Here is a 23,922-nt window from a genome sequence, read left to right as displayed (position 1 = left end):
TTTATATAGCCCCTAAATCCCTATATTATCTGGTTCCTGTTTATCTCACCAGCTTTATCTGTCTCTACTTCCCATCTTACATGTTATGTTCTTAATATACTTAATATCTATTTCTTGTTTATAACTACTTCTGTCTCCTTGTGTGCATATATCCTGTTCCATCTTCCTCCTCATCCTTTGTGTAGTAATGGTAATAATGATCTACTTTATATGTAATAAATATTTAATAATCACACTGAGTAGTTGCAGTATGCTAGGCATTGTTCTACACATTTTACATTTATTTTCTCTTTAAGTTTTCACAAAGATTTTGAGGTAGAAACTGCTATTTCCTCCACACATGAATAAACATAGCTTTCCAAGCACTGTGGTATATAAAAGTGCAGGTTTCCTGAGCCCTGTTTTCTCTGAATTATTTAGGATTTGGGATAAGGCCACAATTTAAAGAGTATGTAGTCCAGTCTTTCAGCTGGACCTTGAGTACCCTATCTAATTTTAAATGGTCTCCACGAGGAGTCAAAAAAAATCTCTGTCTTTATACTGTGAAAAGAGTAACATAATTTTTTTCATAGATAATAATTAGCTTCTTATCTGACCCCATCCCATCCTTCAAAATGAGCAACAAATGTATTCAAATTAAACACCTTTTTTTAAGAATGAGAAATGGAGGTAATTTCAACGTGGTGTAGTTGCTTTATAAAATTGATTTTTTTCTGATATAATTAGCCACACATATTATCCCAAAGTTTGATATAAGAATAGTAATGCTGGACATATACCCTGAGAAAACCATAATTCAAAAAGAATCATGTACCACAATGTTCATTGCAGCACTGTTTATAATAGCCAGGACATGGAAGCAACCTAAGGGTCCATTGACAGATGAATGGATAAAGATGTGGCACATATATACAATGGAATATTACTCAGCCATAAAAAGAAAGGAAATTGAGTTATTTGTAGTGAGGTGGGTGAACCTAGAGTCTTTCATACAGAGTGAAGTAAGTCAGAAAGAGAAAAACAAATACTGTATGCTAACACATACATATGGAATCTAAAAAAAAATGGGTCTGATGAACCTAGGGGCAGGGCAGGAACAAAGACGCAGACATAAAGAATGGACTTGAGGACATGGGGGGGGAGGGTAAGCTGGGACGAAGTGAGAGAGTAACATTGACATATATGCACTACCAAATGGAAAATAGATAGCTAGTGGGAAGCAGCCGCACAGCACAGGGAGATCAGCTTGGTGCTTTGTGACCAGCTAGAGGGGTGGGATAGGGAGGGAGGGAGGGAGACGCAAGAGGGGGGAGATATGGGGATACATGTTTATGTATAGCTGATTCACTTTGTTATACAGCAGAAACTAACATAACATTGTAAAGCAATTACACTCCAATAAAGATGTTAAAAAATAGTAATGATCACTAATAAGCTATGTAAGAAATTTAAATATGTGCTTGAATCAATCTGTTATTCATCCCAGTAAAACGTTCAAAGTTAGTGCCTAATAGCAAGGATAATTAAGTTCCTTTATTAAAAGGAAAAAAAGTGACTAATTAAGGTAAACTTAAATATAATGGTGACTGACATCTTAATTGGGAGAGTATTCTCTATATTTATTTCCACAAATATAGGCTCTTATATTAGCTCTGTATGGTAATTTTTATAAGGACTTTGAAGATGTGCTTTTTTCCCATAGTTATTTAAAATTAGCCTTTCAGGAAGCAAGCTTCTCTACCTTGTTTCCACATTTCTAAGAAGGCCACTGATTACATCCTATTGCTACTATTTTATAAAACATAGTTCTATAACAAAAGACTTTTCATTCAAAAATATATATGTATGTGTATATATGTTATATTTTATGCATATATGTATATACACGAACATACAATTAAATGTCTTTATTTCAGATTTTACGTACTTAAAATTTTTATTTGGGGCTTGACTGTGGTATTATTGCTAGGCCAATGAATAACAAAAATTCTTGGAAGAATAAAGATTTTTTAACCTCTTTTAAAGAGTCGAATATTTTAGCTATTTTGAATCAATATTAACTTTAAAGAAAAATTATTTCTGAAGAAGTATGATGATGAACCATACTTAAAACTTCTGAACCATTTTCTTTCATTTGTAAGGATCACTAGAAATGTGCTTCGCTATTTATTTTTATCTGTATCCCATCATCTGTCTTTATATGTAAAGCAATTTCTGCCATCACCCCGGGTGCTCTTGTATCCATATAGAACAACCATTCACAACTTAACCTTTAAGTTCACAGCTTCATTACTTCCAATGTCATTCTCTACTCCAAGCCAGACACCTCTCATGTTGTATTCTGAATCTTCTCATCATCCCCAAATCATTCCTGTTTGAAAATTACTAATTCAAGCATATGATTCCTTCCTATCTCCTCCCTTCAGCTCCCTTTATCAACTTCTACTATCGTCTTTTTAAAATCTTCTATCCTTTCCCAGTGCATCAGCCCCATTTGGTCCTCTTCTCTCTCCCTATTTAGCTTGAATTCTATGTCCATAATTTCACCACACTCAAAAATTCCTAAAGCCCATCACTCCTCTTTCATTTGGTGACATCCACATCGTAACTACAGCCACCAATGAATATTCTTTCTCCATGGCTACATTTGGGCACCTCTGTGCTGCAGGAGAAAATTAATGCAGGGAAATTTGGACCAGCTTCATTTGGGAATTCAACACTGCCAAGTAATCCCAGTACTTTTCTCTCACCTATCTTCTTTCTACTCTCTGCAACTTCTGTTGGAGACCTCCACTGTCCTCAAACCCACATATTCTGCAGGTGCGTTCACATTCTACTTCAGAGGGAGAGAAAAAAAAGAGACCAATCTGAGTCCTCTGAATTATTTGCTGCCAAATCCATGCTAACACTTGCCCCCATCCTGCTTTATTATGGAAACTAGGTTAATCTCGTCTTACTTAAGAGCATCCTTTCCCATTTTGTCTGTCACATTGTGCCAGTTTCCCACTTGTACTTATACATTCAAATTCTGCTCTCTTCAGTGTTGTGGCCATCAGCATTTAAACATTCTTACGTTTCACCTATTGAAAGAAATCCTTTCTTCATTCCACTTTTCCACTTCAGTTACTACCTGTTCACTTCCCAATTTGGTGTTAATAATTGATTTTTTAAATTTCTGAGTCACCAACTTGAACCTTAAGAAGGAAGAGGCAACTATATTCCACATATGGAGTTCATTTAGTAAATTATTTCTAATATGGAGTTGTACATTCAAAGTTAGCTAGTTTATAAACAGAAGGCCCATTCATTCAGTAAGAGATCTAGAAGAGTAAAGTGAGGCAACTTAAACATTTAAGAATCCTGTTTTGGAATATAAGATATACGTTAGTTGATAATGTCTTCTTGTTTGTGTCTGGATGTATGCTGATGTTCCCAAGGAAAATATTGTGCCAGTAACTGGATTGATCTTATTCATTATAGGGTACCTTAAAATCTGTTTTCTAGGTCAATGAAAAATTGTTATTTGCCTATTACTTACAGTTGTCTTTAACTGAAAAATGTTAATTCTTGACCAGAATCTCTCTTGATAGTCTCGTAACCTTGACAATCTGGAGTAGAAAGAAAAAGAATGAGGTTATATGTTCCTGTAAATAACTGCATGTAGAAAAGAATATCAATTTTATAAGAAGAAAAATCACTTTATCCAGACCAAAAAAATTATGCAAATATATATTACCTCTGATATGAATTTATAATATATTATCACAAACTCTCTTAGAGTCATTTACGATTACAGCTTTGTCCTTTGCAGAACATATTTTTTTTTGAAGGTCGTGAGCTGAAATACTTACTATGCTAAAGTGAAATAGCTGCTCAGTATTGCTCTTAAACTAATTGACTATAGAGGAGAAGAAAGTTCATAAAAACTATGAAAAGTCAGATAACTTATATACATCAATAAATATATTAGAACTTTAAGTAATACTTCTTGACTGATGCCTTTATATTTGTGTTTCCTGTTTATTTTCATCATTTCTCTTATGTTTTATATTCAGGGTATTTCTATAGGTACAAGTTTCCTATTTTAAAAATGATAAATGTGTGAGAAATATTAATATTCCACCGTGTGCAGATTTGTTCACCTTGTTTTATTGGAGAGCAATTCCTAGGTAGCTAGTAGACTGAGGAAGATTATTTTGTCCATGGTAATAACTGGCCCCAAATACTTTGGCAATTTTCATGAAGAGCACAGAAATTGCCCTTTTCTCAGAACTCATCAAAGTGTTCACAGGTATGTTGACAGGAAAACCACTTTAACCGCCTGGAATGTATCTCTTTGGGTCTTAATTTTCTTTATGTTGCATATATGTTGTAAGAAATATTCCTTAAATTTCTTAGGACATTGTGATGCCAATTTGTATGGACAATTATGTTTTTGTTTATGTGAAAATGTAAAGAGCTTGCCACAGCTGTTCTGCAGCTAAGGTCAACGAACATGCATTTCTCTAAAATGCACATTTAATGAAAGAATATACAGTTTCTCTGAATGAATGTGTTTGGAGGAGGCATGTGCAGGGTGTGGCATCGCACGTGCAGCTTTTCTTTATAATGATTGTGCAATAAAAAAGGGAGCTCTCTAACTTGCCTCATTTCTTGGATAGGAATCTCTGCTTCATATTTTGTTATATTGACTCTATTTTATGAGCTATAGTAAGTTTTATTCTTCTAAGAATTCGTCTATTATGCTTGTAAAGAAAATTTTAAATAATATTCTCATGGTCTTTTGTTGGGTTATTTAAATTCCATATTTTCCCAGTGCCTCTATTCTATCCAGGGAACAAGTGGGCTACTTCAAACACTGCATCTAAATCTACGTTTTTGTGATGATTTTTGGTAGCATTGGTGAACCAATCTAGTTCATTTTCTCCCTCAGAGCAACATTTATAAACATTTGCCCAGATAAATAAATGCTTCTACTGAAAGACACCCAGTTAGCACAACATTTATTTTGGCAGTTCACACAGAGGAGGAGGAATTCCATGTGGTAGAGGAAGAAGAGTGATAGAATTTTTTATACTTTCTCATGATCTGATCACTGGCACATAATTACTATTGTTACAGCACTTGTTAGGATTATAAAATTACGGATCTGGAATGTACGCATTTCTTCTTGCCTCAAATTAGGTTCAGGAGATTGAACCTCAGAAGCTACTAGTGATTTTGATGAAACCATGTACGTGAACTAGAATCCAGACACTGACCCTCAAACCAGTGCCTTCTTCAAGTTGCTGCCTTTCCAAAAGTCTGCTGTATTTTTCTTAAGCTCTAACAGTAAGCTTATAAATCTGTATGAGAATCTGAGCACCACTTAGTAAGTTACTGCTTCTATCTGTAAACAGTAGCCTGAGACAAAAATTATTCTTTAACAAGCTGCCTGACTTCTTCCAGGGGTTTACTAGAGGCTGGGAAAATGTGGTCATGCATGTTTCAGAGTGGCTCATTTTCAAGAGACAGACTTACTGGTTGACTATTAGAACTGCCCTCAGCCTGATTATGCTTTTGGACGCAGTGAGTATGTGTGTCATGGTGAAAAAAAAAATACCATGTCTTTCTCATATCTGAGCTTCCACACATCTGAAATGATGCTCTTGTTTTATTCCATGGCTTTCTTTGGATTGAAATGTATCCATTAACATTTGTGTGCTTTTCTTTTCCATCCGTCCTTCTTCATCTCATGAAAAGCACGTCAGGGTAAGTTGAATCACAATGGCTGCTGAACGTGTTTCTTTTCAGCACCATCCTCTTTTTCTTTTATCTTTAGTATTTCTCTTTTCAGTTGTAACACAAGCTGCACTGCCTCTGACCTAAAATGAAAGTTGTGAAGTGTATTCATTTCCTTACCATAAAAGGAATCATTGGTTCAGAGAAATGTTGTTCACATTCAGATTAATCATGTTGCCCTTTCAGGCACTTCAATTTCTTTGGTTCTATTACACATATATCAAAAGGCAATCCAGATGACATTTCCCCTGTTTCTCAAGTCACTCTCTAGGAGTTAGTGTGACATTCAGTGAGGCTTAAGTAATAGTTGCAGGCCACTTGAGTACTTTTGACTGTGCTGAAAGGCTGAGACCGCCTGTATGTTTTTCCTAGTGCTTTGTGGTTCTCCACCAGCATTATATTCAAGAGATAAGTTTATTTGTTGATTACTAGAACTACACGTACATGAAGAAGATTAAATGCTGGATCTTACCCAGAAGAACTTTTACACTTAGATTCCAAAGTAATCCTTGGTTTTGGCTGAACCCTTTGGTTTTGTGTGTTCTCTTGTTTCTTATACTACTAGTTAATTTTTAAAGCTTGGAAAAGGTATATTACTAAGATTACTGTTTTAAATTTCAAATCCTGCTTTTTGAACTAAACTTAGAATTTGTTATTTATTTCTAAAACCAACTGGGCTTCAAAGTAAAACAAATTATGCATAATATTATAAAATATTACCTTCGTGTAATGTCTGCATTGGTAACATGGTGAGCTACAAAACACTTTAGATCAAGAGAGGTTTTGCTTTTACTTTTAAGGCAGAACATTTTGAGGGGACAAGTAAAATGGCTCCAATAAGATGCAATTATTCAGGAATTGTGGAGGATGTCACTAATTGGCAATATGGATATTTTATATACCAATAAAGGTCATGTGCTTTGTTCATTAATATGGTTTATATTTGTTATATTTTTCCTACTCTAATTTTAAGTTATAGTTACTATTACTAATTATTTAACAATGCAATATTTACTTAAGTAAGGATAATTTATGATATTAAGTTCTAGGAAGTGTTCTTGCAAATGCAAGGTAAGCTGTGATTAGAATACTATTCAACTATGCTGGCCAAATGCAAGTTGTAAGATCTTACTTTTTAAAAAAATCGATATTCTGACATTGGAATTTTAAAGCATTATTTTCATGTCATCATGAATTATTGGCCTAACGATTTTAAGTTTCCTGAGGAAATTGAAATAATGAAAATAATGTCAAGAAGTACAACTTCATTCCCCCATCCCTTTTTGAATGAAATATTGAAAAATAATAGATTCATAATGCATCAATATTTATGGACTTTAAGAAACTGATATAATTACCTTAATTGGAAAATTCAATTTCTTGTCTTGCACATGCTCCTGGAATTTAAACATTTTAAGACCTCAAAATTATTCCCTTAGTACAGTTGCTAAAAGAAAGCTTAGGAGGTTAAATGTCAGGAGAAGACAGTGCAAACATAGTAAAGACGTGGGAAGATTTGAAGTGGAAAGAATATTGAATTAGGAATCAGAAGACAAGACTTTAAGCCCCAACTTTCCCATGTGTTTGCTGCATACTTTTGAGTGACCGACTCATATTTTGTACACTTTCTAATATTACTGTCAACTTCCCAATACTCACAAGAGTATGAGAAGATATGAATAATCTCAGAAGCATAGAAAGTATAAACTTCAAATCTGAGTTAAAGAGGGCTCAAAATTAGATGAAGCACTAAAGCCATCTAGTCTAAATGACATCCATATAAACCTGAAAAATTACCAATGTTCCTCCAGTAAGTCCCCAAATTACAGTCAGGAAGGGACTGGGAAGAACAAACCACAGTGTCTTGCAAAAGTGAAATTGTTTACTGGAAAGTAACACAAGCCCCTCTAGTTTTTAATAACAGCATGAGTAATTGTATTGCTCCATCGCATTTGTGCGTGCGTGTGTGTGTTTATACCTTTTCAATGGTTTTGAAAGTGATTAAATTCAGAACAAAATGAGGAGTGAAATTATGTAAACCCCTACTCAAATTCACAAATAAATTAAATTTCTTTCCTGAGAATGTGCCCTCCATTTCAAGTAGCTTGCAGGGAAAAAAAAAGATTTCAACATGAATGAACTTTGGTTTTATGTAATCAAATAATTTCAAGCAACCTAGCATGTATTCTGAGAATCTAAATAAAACACTACTTAAATGTATAATGGACTTTTATATGCACTACATGTGAAAATGTGCCATAACGGGATACACAAACACACACACTTGCACTTACACACGTACAAAATCGCAGCATGTCATGCTTTCAAAATCAAGTCAACCTTGTTAATGTCGGATTTGAAACCCTTAATTTTATGGAGCTAAATGTGTTTACTTAGGTAATCAATGTCTGAAGCAGCTGATTGGGATTTGTAATATATTTCTGTTTAGGATAATTATGTTAATTAAGATATACATTTTCAGCTTAAAGAAGTTAAAGAATTTGAAGTGACTCCATATTTCCTTCATATTTCCTGACCAGAATTTCAAACAGTTTCTCAAATAAGTAATTTTAATTTTCCTGGAATTGATCAATAGATATAGATTTCTGAATGATGAGATTATAGCTCATTGTCTGGTTGAAATTTGAGGAGATCATGTTCTATTTACCCTCTTGAATGTTGAAGTTTATTGGAACAAGATACATTTTATAATTAATAATGGTGTGAAGTCTATGTAAATTTACTGTTATATTATGTAGGGAAGATTTATTCTCAGTGCTACACTGTTAAGAAGTAGATTCAATTGTCAAATTATTTTGACTTATATTTCATTCTTGGTTCTTATCGAGCCACATACTTATTTCTCCTGGTTGTATCAATAAGTAAGTACTTGTTGTGTGCCACAGTAAGTAAATAAGCCCTAAAGATAAATTATTCAACCAGAGAATTACTTTGTATTACAATAATACAAAATTAATTGAACTGAAACAAATTACAACAAATGCAGCTTTTCCATCCTGATTATATAAATGGGGCTAACCTCCTTCCTCTGGCCAAGATTCAGAGCCTGTTTGTAGTAGGGAACAGCAAGAAAAGAAAAGTCATAGCTCTTTTTTTCTCTTATAGGGTTGAGGACTGAAATGTGTGATAGTGAGGGGGTAAAGACTATCTATATTAGCCAGGAAGTCACATAAATGTATGCCTAAATATGAATGAATAAAAAGGAGAGAAATAAAGGTGGGAAACTATCATTGTCTTTAATTCTAACAGAGAGGTGGTTGTTACTATCTTCCTTTTACAGTTAGGAAAAGTTCAGAGAGGTTAATTAGCTAAAGGATAGTGTGGGGTGTTAAGAGGCTGACTCTGTGACCAGGTGGCTGGCACTCAAATTCTGGCTCTGCACTCACCGACTCTGCTCCAAGTGGCCTCTTTTCTTCAGTGTCCTCATCTGCAAATGTGTATCAATATGTATCTTATTGGATTGTCATGAAGATTAAATGACTTACACATATAAAGCACTGAGGATAGTGCTTCACACATAGTAAGTGATATATGCATGTCAGCTATTATTATCTGAGATCTAAACCCTAATTTGCCTGCATATAGAAACTTTGGTCTTTCAAACCATGATATTATATCTTAGAAGGATATGAAGTGGTTCATATGAATAAGAGAGCACATTAGATAAAGTTCTATTATAGTACTCACTGTATTCAATTGTAATACAACTTATTTAATTACATTTAAATACAATTTTAAATTTTAAATGAGAAGTATAGTAAGTGCAATAACTAGAGTATATACAAGTTATAATATTTGTGTAGAAGAGAAAATTAATTCTCCCTGTGAAAGGTCTTGGCATCTTAGCAGGAAAGATAAAGCATAAATTTTGTCAGAAAGATAAGTGTGAGTTTGTCACAATTATTATGCAAAGAAGGATGCTCTAGGCAGAAGAAAAAGGCATATACAAAGTCATAGAGGGTAAAATAGAATGAGGTATTTGGAAAATGGCAAGTATTTCAGTATTGCTTGAGTAGAAGAAGCTGGGAGATAGCCAAGGGCCAGATCACCAAGGGTCTTTTTAGTTGAGCTAAGATATTTGACCTATATTTTCAGTTGCCTGATTAAAAACCTCAAGGGGGAGATTTTTAAGCAGGCAACTCTTACAAAAATTTTTGTGTTTAGAAAGGTCTTTCTGGAAGTTGGAACAGGGATGAGAGGTAGGGAATACCAAAGGAGAGGCAGACTCTGGGAGCTCATTTCCACGATCTACAAATGAGAATTTGAACAAAAGCTTTGGTAATAGTTGATCAATTTACAAAATGTCATATTTAATGTTAGAGAGGGCACTTTTATTTCTTCCTGCAGCCAATCTGTGTAACAGGTAAGCAGAGTTCTTACTTCTTTTTAAGATGTAATAAGTAGTTGGATATTAACAAAGACATAGAATCCTTAAAAGCTGCCCTTTGATCAAGGATCCTGGATGGTTGTCAACACTGAGAGTTCATGGATTACAAAATAGCAATCTTGCAAAAGATATTCCTGGCTAGATCCTGCAAAGAAAAATGTGTGGTACAGTAGAAGAGCAAACTCTCGTCTCCAGGACTTTAGTCTCAGGTGGGAGATGAGGCCTATTATGTGCTGCTCATCAACAGTCTTTATGAGCAATGCTGACACTATGAGTTTCCAGATTTTGAAAGATAAAAAAGTCATTGTGGGATCTGGGATGATCAAAAATAAAAGGAAGTTTTATGATTCAGGCAAACAGTAAGATTTTGATAGTGAAAGAAGAAGAGAAAGAACTTACCAACTCTGGAAAATGGTACTTGCAAAGATGGAATTATTCATGTTCATATTATTTGCCAAAGTAGGTTTTCAGTTCTAGTGAAAAATAAGGAAAGATGATTGGAAAGGAAAATCAAGACTAAACTGATTTCAGTTTTTGTAATCCAGGTTAAGGATTATGCTTTAGGCATTCGAGGAACCATTGAAGGGTTTTCAGAGGATAGTGCAATGATAAATAGCTCACGTATTGGCTGTTTCCTTTGTACAAGTCACTGTTGTCATTTTCTTATTCAACTCTCATACCAACCCTCTGAGGTAGGTACTATTATCAACCTCATTTTACAGATGAGGAAACTGAGGCACAAAAAGGTAAAGTGACTTGTCTTTGGATGCACAGCTGAGAAGGGAGGGCACCAGGAATCCAGCCCAAGCATTCCCACTTCAGAGCCCACTGTATTACCTACTTTGCCATGACAGCAGATTTTTTTTCATGGCAGTGTATTGCAAGGGTAAGAAACTTGGAGAGTGGGACCAGTTAAAAGACAGAAAAAAGAATAATGGCAGTGAAAATAGAAAGTGAAAGAAGATAAAACACAAAGTATGAATCGGAAATTGACAGGCGTTAAATGGAGGGTGACTGAAATGGCCAGTCTGAGTGACAAAGGAAATGGTACCATATGGTAGACAGTCATGTTGCAAATTGGCAGTCCCAAAATAACATCCTAGGCTAAGTGGTCTGAGAATAAAGTCTCTTTTCACTGACAGCAATGAACCATCCACATTGGGAAAAAATATGGAAAAGGAGACTTTCCTGCCCCCATAGTTTATGAATTTTTGAGTAACTAATGAATTTCATTTCTCAGAGTTTTATCATCTTATTGAATTTGTTGATTTACAAGTTGTTCTCCCAAACTGTAAGAGTACGAGAACAGGGACTTTGTATACCCCCGGACTAGGTTTGGCAGTCAGTCATTAGATTTTTGTAGACCTACCATGTATCTGGTTTTTGTCCTCAAAACAAAAAATAAAACTGGCTAAATCTCTGACTCAATAAAATGTTAAAGATATTCTAGGGAAAGTTGTTTAGTACTAAGGGGCCTATAGAAATAAGTAGTAAATATTGCCCCTGGGTCCAGGGTAGGATGGCTTCTGAGAAGAATTATTTTTGTTGTGTCTTGAAAATCAAGATAAAGTGAGTGGGAAGACAAGACAGGAAGGTATGTGGATATTGTTTAGTGTGAAGGAAACAGAGCTTAGAAATGTAAGCATACTCCACCTATGAGGTCAAACTGAAATAATAGGAGAAAGACATAAAACCTGAAAAGGAGGAGCCAGACATTTCTATTTGGATGGAATCATTTAAGCAAAATCATACTTGCTTAAATTAGTCTGGATTAGTATTTAGGAACTACAAGCCTGGAAAATACCCTTGATTTATTGACATTTTTAGGCATTCTCAATCCTTTACCTAGAAATCCTTGGGTCTAGACGTTACTAGGGGGCCCACACTTTGTTCCTGTCTTCAGATCAGGCACAAGCAAGTGCAGGCCGCCCTCTGCACATTTCTGTGTGAACTTGCCAGTTACTCACACACCTGCGCGTTCCCCAAGTGCTGGGCGTTCTTAATGTGTCACATTCCATTTACAGTCACTCACTGACACCCTTATCAAGAGAGTCTGAGGCCTTTGGAGGGAATCTAATGGTATTCTTTATTGCAGACAAGAATGTGTTCCCTGAATATACTCAGTGACTCAGAAGTTTTTCTGATTCAAAATGACCTTCACTTACAATTAGTACTTTTCTTTTTTTTGTTTCCACACAGGAAATGACAATCCTGTACCTGAAACTTCCTCTAGAAGGAAGTGCTACTGATGTCCTCTAAAATCTGGTCTAAAATTTAAAACAAAAATGGGTGCCCATAACTATAGTAATGTATAAGTGATTTGAGGGGAAAGGATGGTTAAATATTAGATTGTCTAAAAGAAAGGAAGGAAGGAAGGAAAGGGAGGGAGGGACGAGAGGGAGAAAGGAAAGAAGGAGAGAAGGGATGAAGGAAGGATGGAGGGAGGGAGGGAAGGAAGGAAGGAAGGAAGGAAGGAAGGAACGGAGGCAAAAATGTTTCTTCAGGCCTGAATAGAAAGACAGTAACTTCAGACGCAGATGAGTACTGAGGAATGTGATCATGACATCGCTCTGGAAGAACTGTCACTGAACCTTTGAAAAGGTTGAATCTGGGGCACAGAGAGAATGCATAAATTTCTACACATGCACTGGACGAACAGAGAACACCAGTATATACAAAATGCCTATTTGGGCCAAATCAGTTTTGGGTTTTTTTTGTTTTTTTTTTTTGCGGTACGTGGGCCTCTCACTGTTGTGGCACAGGCTCCAGACGCACAGGCTCAGTGGCCATGGCTCACAGGCCCAGCTGCTCCGTGGCATGTGGGATCTTCCCGGACCGGGGCATGAACCCGTGTCCCCTACATCGGCAGGTGGACTCTCAACCACTGCGCCACCAGGGAGGCCCCAAATCAGTTTTATATTTAATATTTCTAATATTTTTCTGACAGTGACTTCAAAATATCTAATGACAACAAGCATGGCCCCATGAAATTAATGCTATACATGCCCTTAATAATGTTATGAAATCATCATGTATTAAACTCAGTGATTTCCAACAGTTAGAGCATTACCCATATTGCTTTATTTTTCTAACAGTGCCTCTCTCTCAAGCCAATACGCCCAGATATATGTCTCTTATAAATTCTGTATAATGCAGACTTTTTTTTATAATAGAGAAGAATTAAATGTAATATTGCTTTGAGAATTTCAATGCATTTCTTTACATAATTAAAACTGCCCTTGGGTTAAGAAAAAGCAGGTCTGGAGTTAACATCAGGTAGCACACAGTCCTAGAGTAAAATCCAGCTAGCCACTCCAATCTGGCCTGTTTCTCACAGTTTCAAGTGTGTCATTTCAAAGGCCTCTACTTGGGATTTAGCCCTGCCAGCTGAGGACCAAAGGGCAGAATCCACTGGACTTGAGCCCCCTTATTTCATTATCTTTGCAAACTCTTCCTAAAGTTATTGTGCTATGAGAGTTTGTGATTTAAACACAATAAACAAAGCAAAAAAAAAAAAACAACTTTTCCAAGGTTTACATCGTCCAATGACTTCTCAAGCAATTGTATGATAAATTTCTGTTCAAAAAGAGAATAGGATTATTTGAACACACTGGATTACCTCAACCAGATTCCTATCAGGGGTCGCAAACCAGATCAGACTCTTGGACTCGTGTGGAATGGGTGCTATGCTGACGAAGTGGCTAAAAAAATGGACTAAAAAATACATTATGGGATGCAAGTTACTGAAACAAGAAGCAGCTAAATGCAAATACTGACTGACATGTTCAACATTCACAGCTATTTACAGAGCACCTCTTTGGTGCCTGCCTTTGTTCTAGATGCTTCAAATGCACTTCTGAACAGAGTATGTATCTGAAACATTCGTCCTCCTCGAGCTTATTTTCTTTCATGTGATGACAGATTGAGGAGTAAATGCCACTGTATGTTAGAAGCTAAGTGCCATGGGAAAAAAATAAGGCAAGGAATGGGGATAAAGAATGTCTTCTTGGTGTTATGGGAAGGAGGGGAAGAGACATTCAGAGGGAAGGAGACATTTGAATAAAGATTTAAAATATGTGAGGGAGTCAGGCATGTGAAGATAGAGGGGACAAGCATTCAAATAGAGGGAACAGCAGATGCAAAGGTCCTGAGGCAGGAAAAGGCCTGGGCTGTTTCCAGGGAGCAAGAAGTAAACTAGTGTTGTGGAGTGAGATGGGAATTGAGTCAGAAAGAAGAAGAGGGTAGGGTGGATCCTAACAGCTACTTGAGCTTTTATTCTCAGTGAGACAGGTAGTAATTGGAAAGTTATGAGCAGAGAAGTTACATTATCCAATTTAACTTTTAATAGGATCACTGCAGCTCATGTGGTGCATTTGTTTTTATTAAGGAACTAGTCAGAATTAAAATGTTCTAGTTTTCAAAAGTGGCATATGTACAACTCATGTAATTCACTTGTGAAAATGTTATATGCTTCCTAGGTGTTAAGTGCATATTAACTTGCTTTTTTGCTAAATGTAGCAAAAACCAGTTGTAAATGTATACTTGTTTCTTCCCCTTTAACACCACTCACCTGTCACATAACTGGAAGTATTTTTCCCTAATGAATATAATATTTCAACTCTCAGTAATGCTCTTGGCTCTTGCACATATTCTGTGTCCAGTCCTGCCTCTGCCCCCCCACCCTTACTGCTCATCCAGATTGGAACATCAACTGTAACTCCTTCCCACCAGCCCTTCAAAGTCAGTTCAGTTGCTGCAAAGCCTTCACTGATCATTTCCATTGCTACTAACCCCTTCTCCAAAACCCTCATCCTCAGAATATGCATCATTGAGTTTTGGCATCTAATTGTGCATTGTGCATGTTTTTAAACAGTTTCATGTGTTTGCTTTTTCTACGTAACCAGGGATCTCCTGGAAAACTGGGTGCATGTCTGTATTTCCACAGGTCTCAGCTCACAATAGGTGCTCAATAAGTACCTGATGGTTGGTTGTTTAACGCTTCAACCCATTTCTGTCAATATATCTTTCACAGTGAGACTATGCTATTCAAATCTGGTTTTCAATGAAGGAATGTCACTGGGAAGCCTGAGGGAACGGGTGAGGGTAAGGCAAGCCAGGTGAAGGAGCCCCTCTAGTTTCACCTTTGATTCATGGCACCAGTGTCGCTGTTCCCTTTCCCAGGTGCTGAATAGCTTACACATGCTTCTTTGCTATCCCATGAAATGATAGAGCAGTTGATTTATGTGTCTCTTCATCTACTATAACTTTAATTTTTGTTTTGCCTCTCTGTTTCTTTGTCACACTGCATTTTTTTTTTGGTAGCATCCATCACAGACACGGAAAGCTTTCGTGTTAAAAGACATTTTTATTATATATTTTAACATATAGTCCACCACAATGAACAATTAATCAGTTGGTAGTAGGAAATAATTAAATGCTTCATTTTGGAGTTCCTAAGCATGAAAGACACACAGTCAACATAAAGCAATATGTGTAAAAATGTGTGTGTAGGATCAATGCATCTAAGGAATAGAGAATATATTTTCCAATATAGTCCTGGCCAGGTATATATCAATTTGAGTTTCAAAGAAAACAGAAACTTTCTATTTCAATCATGAGCGATCTGAAATTGGTTTTGTAGATGGATGTCAAGGGTCAGTAGTAGAGATAGTGATTAAAGATGCATTTGTCAAGGTTCTTTACAACTTTTTGTTATCAGAAACAACCATTTGTTGTCATTGAGATGTTTTGCTTTCATTAAAACCAGTAGTGATTATAAATGGAAATAAGTGTACTATTGAATTTTACACCTTACATTGCTTTGTAGTGATGGAAGTCAATTTACCTCGGAGTTCTCTTCAAATGAGAAGTAATTTTGTAGTCTATACAAAAAACTAACTCCTAAGATAGCCATCTGGACCCAGAGAGCATACTAAAATCAAGCATATCACTTGAATGGGGCTAAAATGACCAACTTGATCTTCTGCCTCTATAAACAGGCATTTATCTACTACTGAAATAATAAGGGAAACAGGCAAGACAGATGGAAGAAGCCTCATTTAGATCCTGTAGTGCATGCCAGAATACGCATACGTGGGCCAGTTTCTTGTTTAAGGGATAAGATATTTGCTGATAATAAAATTCAGCTTCTTAGTCCATTAACATTTAATGTTTGAATTTTAGTGAATAAGTGTTGGGGAAAATTGTTTTTAGATGTCAGTGTTTCATTTCTAATAAAATCAATGGATGCTTTGCATGTTTTATTCAAAGGAAGAAGGATTTCTGTTATTTCTGTATTAACTCATAAAAAGTTTATAAAGGATTATTGGGTTTTTTTAAAATATTGTCATTAAAAATAATCACAGCTGTCTTTTCCCATATTACCTGACTAATAATCTTTTCTGTATACTTCAGGCATGAACTTCTAGAAGAAGCTCGGAGAAAGGGATTACCTTTTGCCCAGTGGGATGGGCCCACCGTAGTCGCGTGGTTAGAGGTAAGAGAGTTAAACCAGAAGGCTCTTAATCCAATCACTGCTAACTTGATAGTATTTTTAGAGACAAGTAAAGACCGGTTCCTGACATCCTAGTTTTCCAATAGTCTGGAATAACTTATAAAGAGAATATTTGCTTTATCTAGGGACCCATGAGCATTGTTGTGAGTTTACTCTGATGTTTTCTTGCGATTGTGGCCGAAGGAAGCAGGCCGCGAGATAGAAGAAAATTTTGGTAAATTCTATCTTCTTCATATCCAGAGTAAATCAAGAAACAGTTTTTGAGTGATACCTCTGTTGTTGCAAGAAAACATCTGTCCCAGTACATCAGTCCAGAGCCCTTCCTCATCATCCCATTAACAGAGAAGAGGCATCTCCATATATTTAACACTTCTGACTTATCCAAGATATTGCTGCCATCCCTTTGCTTGTAGTATAATTCCTGAACCTAGTTCTTTAAGACTAGGGGCCAGCTAGATTTAGACATTTGGAGTTATGCAGAAGAAGATGCATTCCCTTGTTCCCTTCTGTGTCTAGACTGAATGTTTTAATGAAACAAAAACTACATTCAGCATTTCCTGCATAACACAAGGGTCTGGAGAAGTGCGTTAATACTTGATCAGCTTGGAGGCAGCAGGAGCAGACCAGGGCGGTGAACGGAATACATCTGACCACGAAGGGCCCCTTCATACCGCTTATCAGTAGTTTTCACTGCCCCTTCCATTCAGTTCTCTAGTGTGGGCTGTTGGTAGCTGCTAGGATATGCTGATGTCAAGGCAAAGAAGAATACAGTCAGCCCTCCCTGTCCATGGGTTCCCCATCGTGGAGTCAACCAAACACGTTCAATCTGAGACAGAATCCGAGGATGATGAGCCTGTGTATACCAAGGCCCAACAGTAAGGGACTTGAGCATCTGCGGATTTTGGTATGGGGTGTCCTGGAGCCAATTTCCTGAGGGTACCAAGGGACTGACTGTATGAACTTTTCTTGCTTGGCAGAGGCAATTAAAACCCATTGTTTTAAAAGGTTCGGGATTACAAAATTGTCCACCTTCATTATCATATCACATCCAGAGCTAATGAATTAATAAGGAACAATCAAAACTCACTTGAGTTTAAAAAATAATATTATACAGCTAAATATAAAAACATGCTGCATTTTTTTCTTGGACTGAGAAAGAAGGTTGTGTTGTGTCTTGCTTTATTTTATTCTTTTATATCAGTCAGGGAATTTTTAGCTTATTAGTGATCAGAGCTGCTTCTTCCAAATATTTCTTTCAAATTACTATATTTTAAAAGTCAATTATAAGGCAAAATGCTTAAGAAAGCCCACCTCAAAATTGAGAGCAATTCTTTGTTCAGTTTCACTCCAGTAAAATGAGCTGCAGTTTGACAGAGAGTTAACTGCTGTTTTGGCAAGTGATGAACAAATCCTTTATATATTAAAAAAACAGAACAAAACAGATTTACTGACATTAAGGGGCTAGAAAATGACAGGCAGTGAAGTTTGTGCTAATTAAAACTATCCTGAGCATGCAGAAATTGCTCATAATGTGCTCCATAAAGTGACTTTATAAAATGACTTTATACAATGATTTCACAACTATTTACAGAGCACCTCTTTGGTGCCTGCCTTTGTTCTAGATGCTTCAAATGCACCTCTGAACAGCGTATGTATATGAAACATTGGTCCTCCTTGAGCCTATTTTTTTTCATGCGATGACAGATTGAGGAGTAAATGCCACTGTATGTTAGAAGCTAAGTGCCATGGAAAAAACAAGGCAAGGAATGGGGATAAAGAATGTCTGCTTGGTGTTATGGGAAGGAGGGGAAGAGACATTCAGAGGGAAGGAGACATTTGAATAAAGATTTAAAATATGTGAGGGAGTCAGGCATGTGAAGACAGAGGGGACAAGCATTCAAATAGAGGGAACAGCAGATGTAAAGGTCCTGAGGCAGAAAAAGGCCTGGGCTGTTTCCAGGGAACAACAGTGTTATATAATAAGTGAAATTATACAATGGAATAAACAAGATGAATGAGGTGGGTGATCCAATGAATGAGAGCTCTTAACTTTCACCTCCTTTAGTATCTCCTTCAATGCACAGTCCACTAAGAGTGATGTGAACAAATAAGTCTGATGCTTCACACACCATTTATCGACACGAAAAACTTGGTGAAAGTCTAATCAGGTATGACCTTGGTAACCATGTATTGGCAAGCATTTGGGTAATGTTAACCAGTGTGGAAATCCAAATATCTTAACACAGAGGAGACGAAAAGAGGTGACAATCTTTAGGGACCAGTGAAGGTATATTTAGATGTTTAGTTATTTTGAACAACTTGAGTTTACAAACGATGAAGTCAAGTCCCATCTTCTGTCGTAGCTAATCATATCTGTCAAGGCAAGGTCAACTCCTTTGCCTAACCTGTAGGAGATACTATATTCAGTCATGCACTGTACCTATATCCCCTCTCTCCTTCTCTTATCTCAGTCACAGCCCAGGCCACATTGACTGAAAGATTTGACTTTTTGTGTTTACAGAGGCAAGCAACCCTTTAATATGGCAGAATTTTTTAATTAAAAAAAATCAGTGTTACCTATTATCATGTAACAAATTATCCCAACACTTAGCATTTATTTTCCTCCTGGCTTCTGTAGGTCAGGAATCTGGACATGGTTTAGCAACTGCCTCTGTTCAAAGTCTCTCACAAGGCTGCAAGCAAGGTGTCAACCAGGACAGCAGTCATCTCAAGGCTTGACTTGGGGAAATCCAATTCCAAGCTGACTCAGTTCCTTGCTAGCTGTTGGCCAGAGAGATCTGTTCCTTTCATGTGAGCATCTCAAAGGATAACTCACAGCCCTGCAGCTGGCTTTCCCCAGAGCGAGAGCTCGGAGAAGACAGAGGGGGAGAGGACTGGCAGGAATGAAGCCACAGTCTTTTCATAACCTAATCTGGAAAGTCAGATGCCATCACTTTTATCATAGTCTTTTCATTACAATAAGTCACCAGGTCCAGCCCAAACTCAGAGGAAGAGGACGATACAAGGGCAGGAATGTCAGGAAGTGAGATCATTGGGAGCCATCTTAGAAGCTGTGTAACACCAAGCCTTAGAAATAATAAAGCCAAATCCCTTCCATTTTACAAATGGGGAAAATAAGGCTGAGGTTTAGAGGACTTACTTGACTCGCCAATGACAAGGAAGGAATTAGAGCCCAAGCCTTCTGATTCTTGATCCAGAGCTCTTGGCGTTGTGTACTGCTGATTTACAGTTTTTCTTCTCTTACTCTCTCACTTTTTCTCACTCTCATGCTCTCTCCTTTTACTCAATCTGTTCGTATCAACAAATAAAATAAACAACAACAAAAAAAACAGTATTTTGGCTGTTTAAAACCAAGATTTAAACTGCTCATTTGCATGTGCCCTGTTTCTTAATCATAGCTAATGATGGAGGAGGGGCGGGGAGGAACGGAAAGAATATTCCTTATTTAAGTGTATGTAATTCAGATGCTACAACACAGCGCGTTCACCCTGTGCTGCAGATAATGTGCCAGGCATTATGCTGTGCTCATTGCACTACCAATTCAAGTGTCTTTCCAGAGCCTCACAGCAAAGCTGAAGAATCACAATCCCTAATTTCTAAAGCATTATTCATTTTGTAACTCTCTTTAGCTAATGTTTTCCAGATGTTTATAATGTTAGCCTCTTCCATTAGCCCAGCATTTCATTCTCCAAAAAGTATTTTCATATTTAGCATCTAATTGAGCTCATACACCTATAGGTAGATAGATTGGAAATGTGGCTTAGCCACATTAAAGCCTTTGATCAAAGGCACTCAGAATTCCAACGGAGAGTTATAAACTGAAGTCTTCTATTAAGCAAATGTTAATTGAGCCTTTACCTAATGCAGCTTGTAGCTGTTCTTGTCCTTAAACTCAAGAGGAGATTTGGTGAGGTGCAGCTGTTTCATGTATCCCTAATAATATAAATCAGTTGTTAAACTGCAGACCCTGAAGACTGCATTTCCAATCTTTGTTTCCATTACTGCCTAACTGGTTTTTTTGAATAAATTATTTAATGTCTTTGTGCATCTGTCTCTTCTGGGGAAAAAATAATAGCATCTCTTTCACGGGGTGTGGTAATAAATGAGTTCATACAAGTAAGGTGCTTAAAATAATGTCGAGCGCATAGACATTGTTAATGGTTAACTATTATTATAACCTGGGTATGTATTTTTCCCTATCCAACAGCTCTGGTTGGGAATGCCTGCTTGGTATGTGGCAGCCTGCCGAGCCAATGTGAAGAGTGGTGCCATTATGTCTGCTTTATCAGACACTGAGATCCAGAGAGAAATTGGAATCAGCAATCCTCTGCATCGCTTAAAGCTCCGATTAGCAATCCAGGAGATGGTTTCCCTAACCAGTCCTTCAGCTCCTCCAACATCCAGAACTGTGAGTCCATTTGTGCTCCTTCCCTCTCCCAGTGCTGGGTGAATAGCAGCATCTCCAAGTCCACAGAGCAAAATTGTGGCAGCACGCATTTCAATGTCAGCATGAATTATTCTGAGGAGATCTAGCTTGCTCTCCATTAACCTTGCTGCTACTTTTAATAGGTTTTCAACTGAGGAGCTGTGATTCCTATCAGACTTGAAGCCTGCAACCAAGATAGACTTTTGAGCTAGCCTCTAGACTAAAGTTTAGATTTTTCTCCCAAGCAACAAGACCAAGAGTTTACTCTTTTTCAGAATTTTTCTTTTTAATGTAATCCAACATCTCAGGAGATGAGCAATAGGCATTAGTACTTTTTGAAGATGTAATGCTAAACTCACTACTTCTTAAGCAGTTTTCATAATTATGAAAGTACCTTAGTATTTAATGTTTTATAAATACCAAGTGGATTACCTTCCTTCAAAACCTGTTTGCCTTTTATTTATAAATCCCTATTTCTCTCATAATTTCATCCCTATCTTAATATTAGGAAAGAACAAAATATCTAAAAAAGGCATGCCAGGTGCCAAATTCAAACACTGAGGAGAAACTCCCAAATAGTATTCATTCTTTCTTTGGTCCTTTCCCAAATTATATCTTTTGCTGATAAAGGATATGATCTCTGTTGTTAAATGGACTTTTCTGGTCCCATGTCTTATGCAAAATAATAAAATATGGAAGAATGAGGTAAGTTTGAATAGTGGGCAAAAGATAGAAAAGCGATATGACTTTATTTCAGTTTTCAGGCACAAAGCTAACTTGAGTATAAATTTTTACATGTGGTCTTAAACATAGACCATAAATTAGAGAAATTTGCTTCATTTTTATTACATATGTTCTTGTATTCCTTCCCAGTGCACAAGATTCCAATGCTAGAAATACAAGGTCAAATTTAAAAAGTGTTTATCTTTCTTGTATAATTCCATCTTAACTTCTTCCTAAGAAACATTTAGGAGAAAACATATACTTTAACAAATTCTTACATATAACTTGTGTAACATTTTAAAATGTATATAAATGTTGTATACTATACATTTTGTATACTATACTATACATTTTGTATACATTGTATACTATACTATACAATAATGAATACATTATTCATGTATTACTGAAGCTAAAAAATAATTCAGAATATGTTTAAAATAAAAGCTGAGAAGGCTATTAAAATAGTTATTGTAAACTGATTTCAGAACTGATGTTGAGTGTCCTGAGTAACTTCCAACTGAGGGAGAAGTATCATGACTGGTTTATGTGCCTGAAAACAGTCAAATGTGAAGAGAGCTTATGAAACCTTTCTTGATCTATTCTCAGTTCGCCTCAGAGGCTTTATTTCCTCAGATAAGGATCCCAACAATACAGAACTACTTTCAGTTTCCTAAACTTCTATGATTTATGTTGATTATAAGCTTTTTCAATTGCTCTTCCCTCTGCCTGGAACCTTCTTTCCACTCCAAGATCACCATTCTTCTCCAACTCATCCTTCATCTAATGATTCCTGAATGTTCTTCCTCTAAAAAGTTTTCACTAAGCCCCAAAGTCTGGGTTTTCTTCCCTTCCTGAGTTACTACTCTGTATGCTTATAAAAGCTATTTTATAATTTTCTCTTCTTGATTCATCCCACACTAGGCCAAGCAAGTATATTATCAGGTTTTCCATAGTCCCCAGGCCTTAACTCAGTGCCTGGCAAATTGTAAATAGTAAATATGCATCTTAAAATGATGATTGTACAAGTCACTCTACTCACCATTATAGAGGATATGAGATATGTATACCCTGATTACAGAGAGGGCAATCAAACTAAGAAAAGGAAGATGTGTTCACCAGGAGGTTTAGTAGAAGATTCATAGTTTAATTCCTTAATGTGAGATAGAAGCAGAGTGCGGTGGAATTCAAAGGAAGGAGAAATCACTTCTGGTTAAATAAGGCTTCAAAGAGGAATTAACATTTGAAAGACAGGTAATATATTGTTAATTAATTATTAAAATTATTAATATTTTCACTATTAACTTTTTGATAGAGAACTTTTCATTCTTTCTCATTTTATAAAATTGAATTATTTTCACATAATATATTATTTTGTAACTTTAAAATTTAGTAATATAGCATGAATATTTCCCCCATTTTATTAAGTGTGCAATTGTAATATTTTTAATTGCAGCATACCTCCTTAATGGAAATACTGTAATTTATTTAACCAAGTCCCTAATATTGGACATTTTGCTTATTTAACAATTTTCTTTGTATTTCTAATACCATAGTGGATAAGCAAGTAGTTATATTATTGCATTAACTGAACTGTAGTAATTTCCAAAGCAATATTCGTATACAGGGCATTTATACTCTTATTACTTTTGAACCTTAATTGTCAAATTGTATCGTATAGTCCTTTTTTTCCTTTGTCAATGTTAATAATTACATTGCTTAAATTTACATTTTAAAAATTACTAGTAAAGTTAAATTTTTTCATATGCTTATTTATTTTAGCATTTAAGTAAATTACCTATTCATGACCTTTTTCATTTTTCTATAGGATTATAGGAATACTCATTTTTCTACTAATGTGTAAAAGTTCTTTATTCACAGAAGACATATGCCCTTTGCTAAATATTGATGCAAGTTTCATAAGAGATAAGTTGTCTCTATTTGCTTTAAAAATAATCTACTGAGTGCTTTTTATTTCTTTTACTCCATCTACATGGAAGTATTTACTTGTTTCTAATATATTTCAAATATGATTTGCTTTGCAAAAAA

At 36.1% G+C, this 23,922-nt stretch overlaps 1 protein-coding gene across 7 annotated transcripts in view; it reads left to right on the top strand.

The window, feature by feature from the left end:
- The window catches only part of PPFIA2 (PTPRF interacting protein alpha 2), a 389,170-nt gene that overhangs the window by 334,838 nt on the left and 30,410 nt on the right, over positions 1-23,922 (top strand). For all 7 annotated transcript variants that reach the window (XM_082636669.1, XM_082636667.1, XM_082636668.1 and 4 more), the window contains 2 exons: positions 16,604-16,685; positions 20,932-21,132. In XM_082636669.1, coding sequence (XP_082492795.1) covers positions 16,604-16,685; positions 20,932-21,132 — 283 coding nt within the window. The remainder of the gene's footprint in view (positions 1-16,603; positions 16,686-20,931; positions 21,133-23,922) is intronic.

This window comes from Mesoplodon mirus (genome assembly GCF_964341445.2).
Source record: "Mesoplodon mirus genome assembly, chromosome: 11".
NCBI classification, from domain to species: domain Eukaryota; kingdom Metazoa; phylum Chordata; class Mammalia; order Artiodactyla; family Ziphiidae; genus Mesoplodon; species Mesoplodon mirus.
Note: the sequence above shows the minus strand (reverse complement) of the source record. Positions and strands in the feature narration are given on the sequence as shown.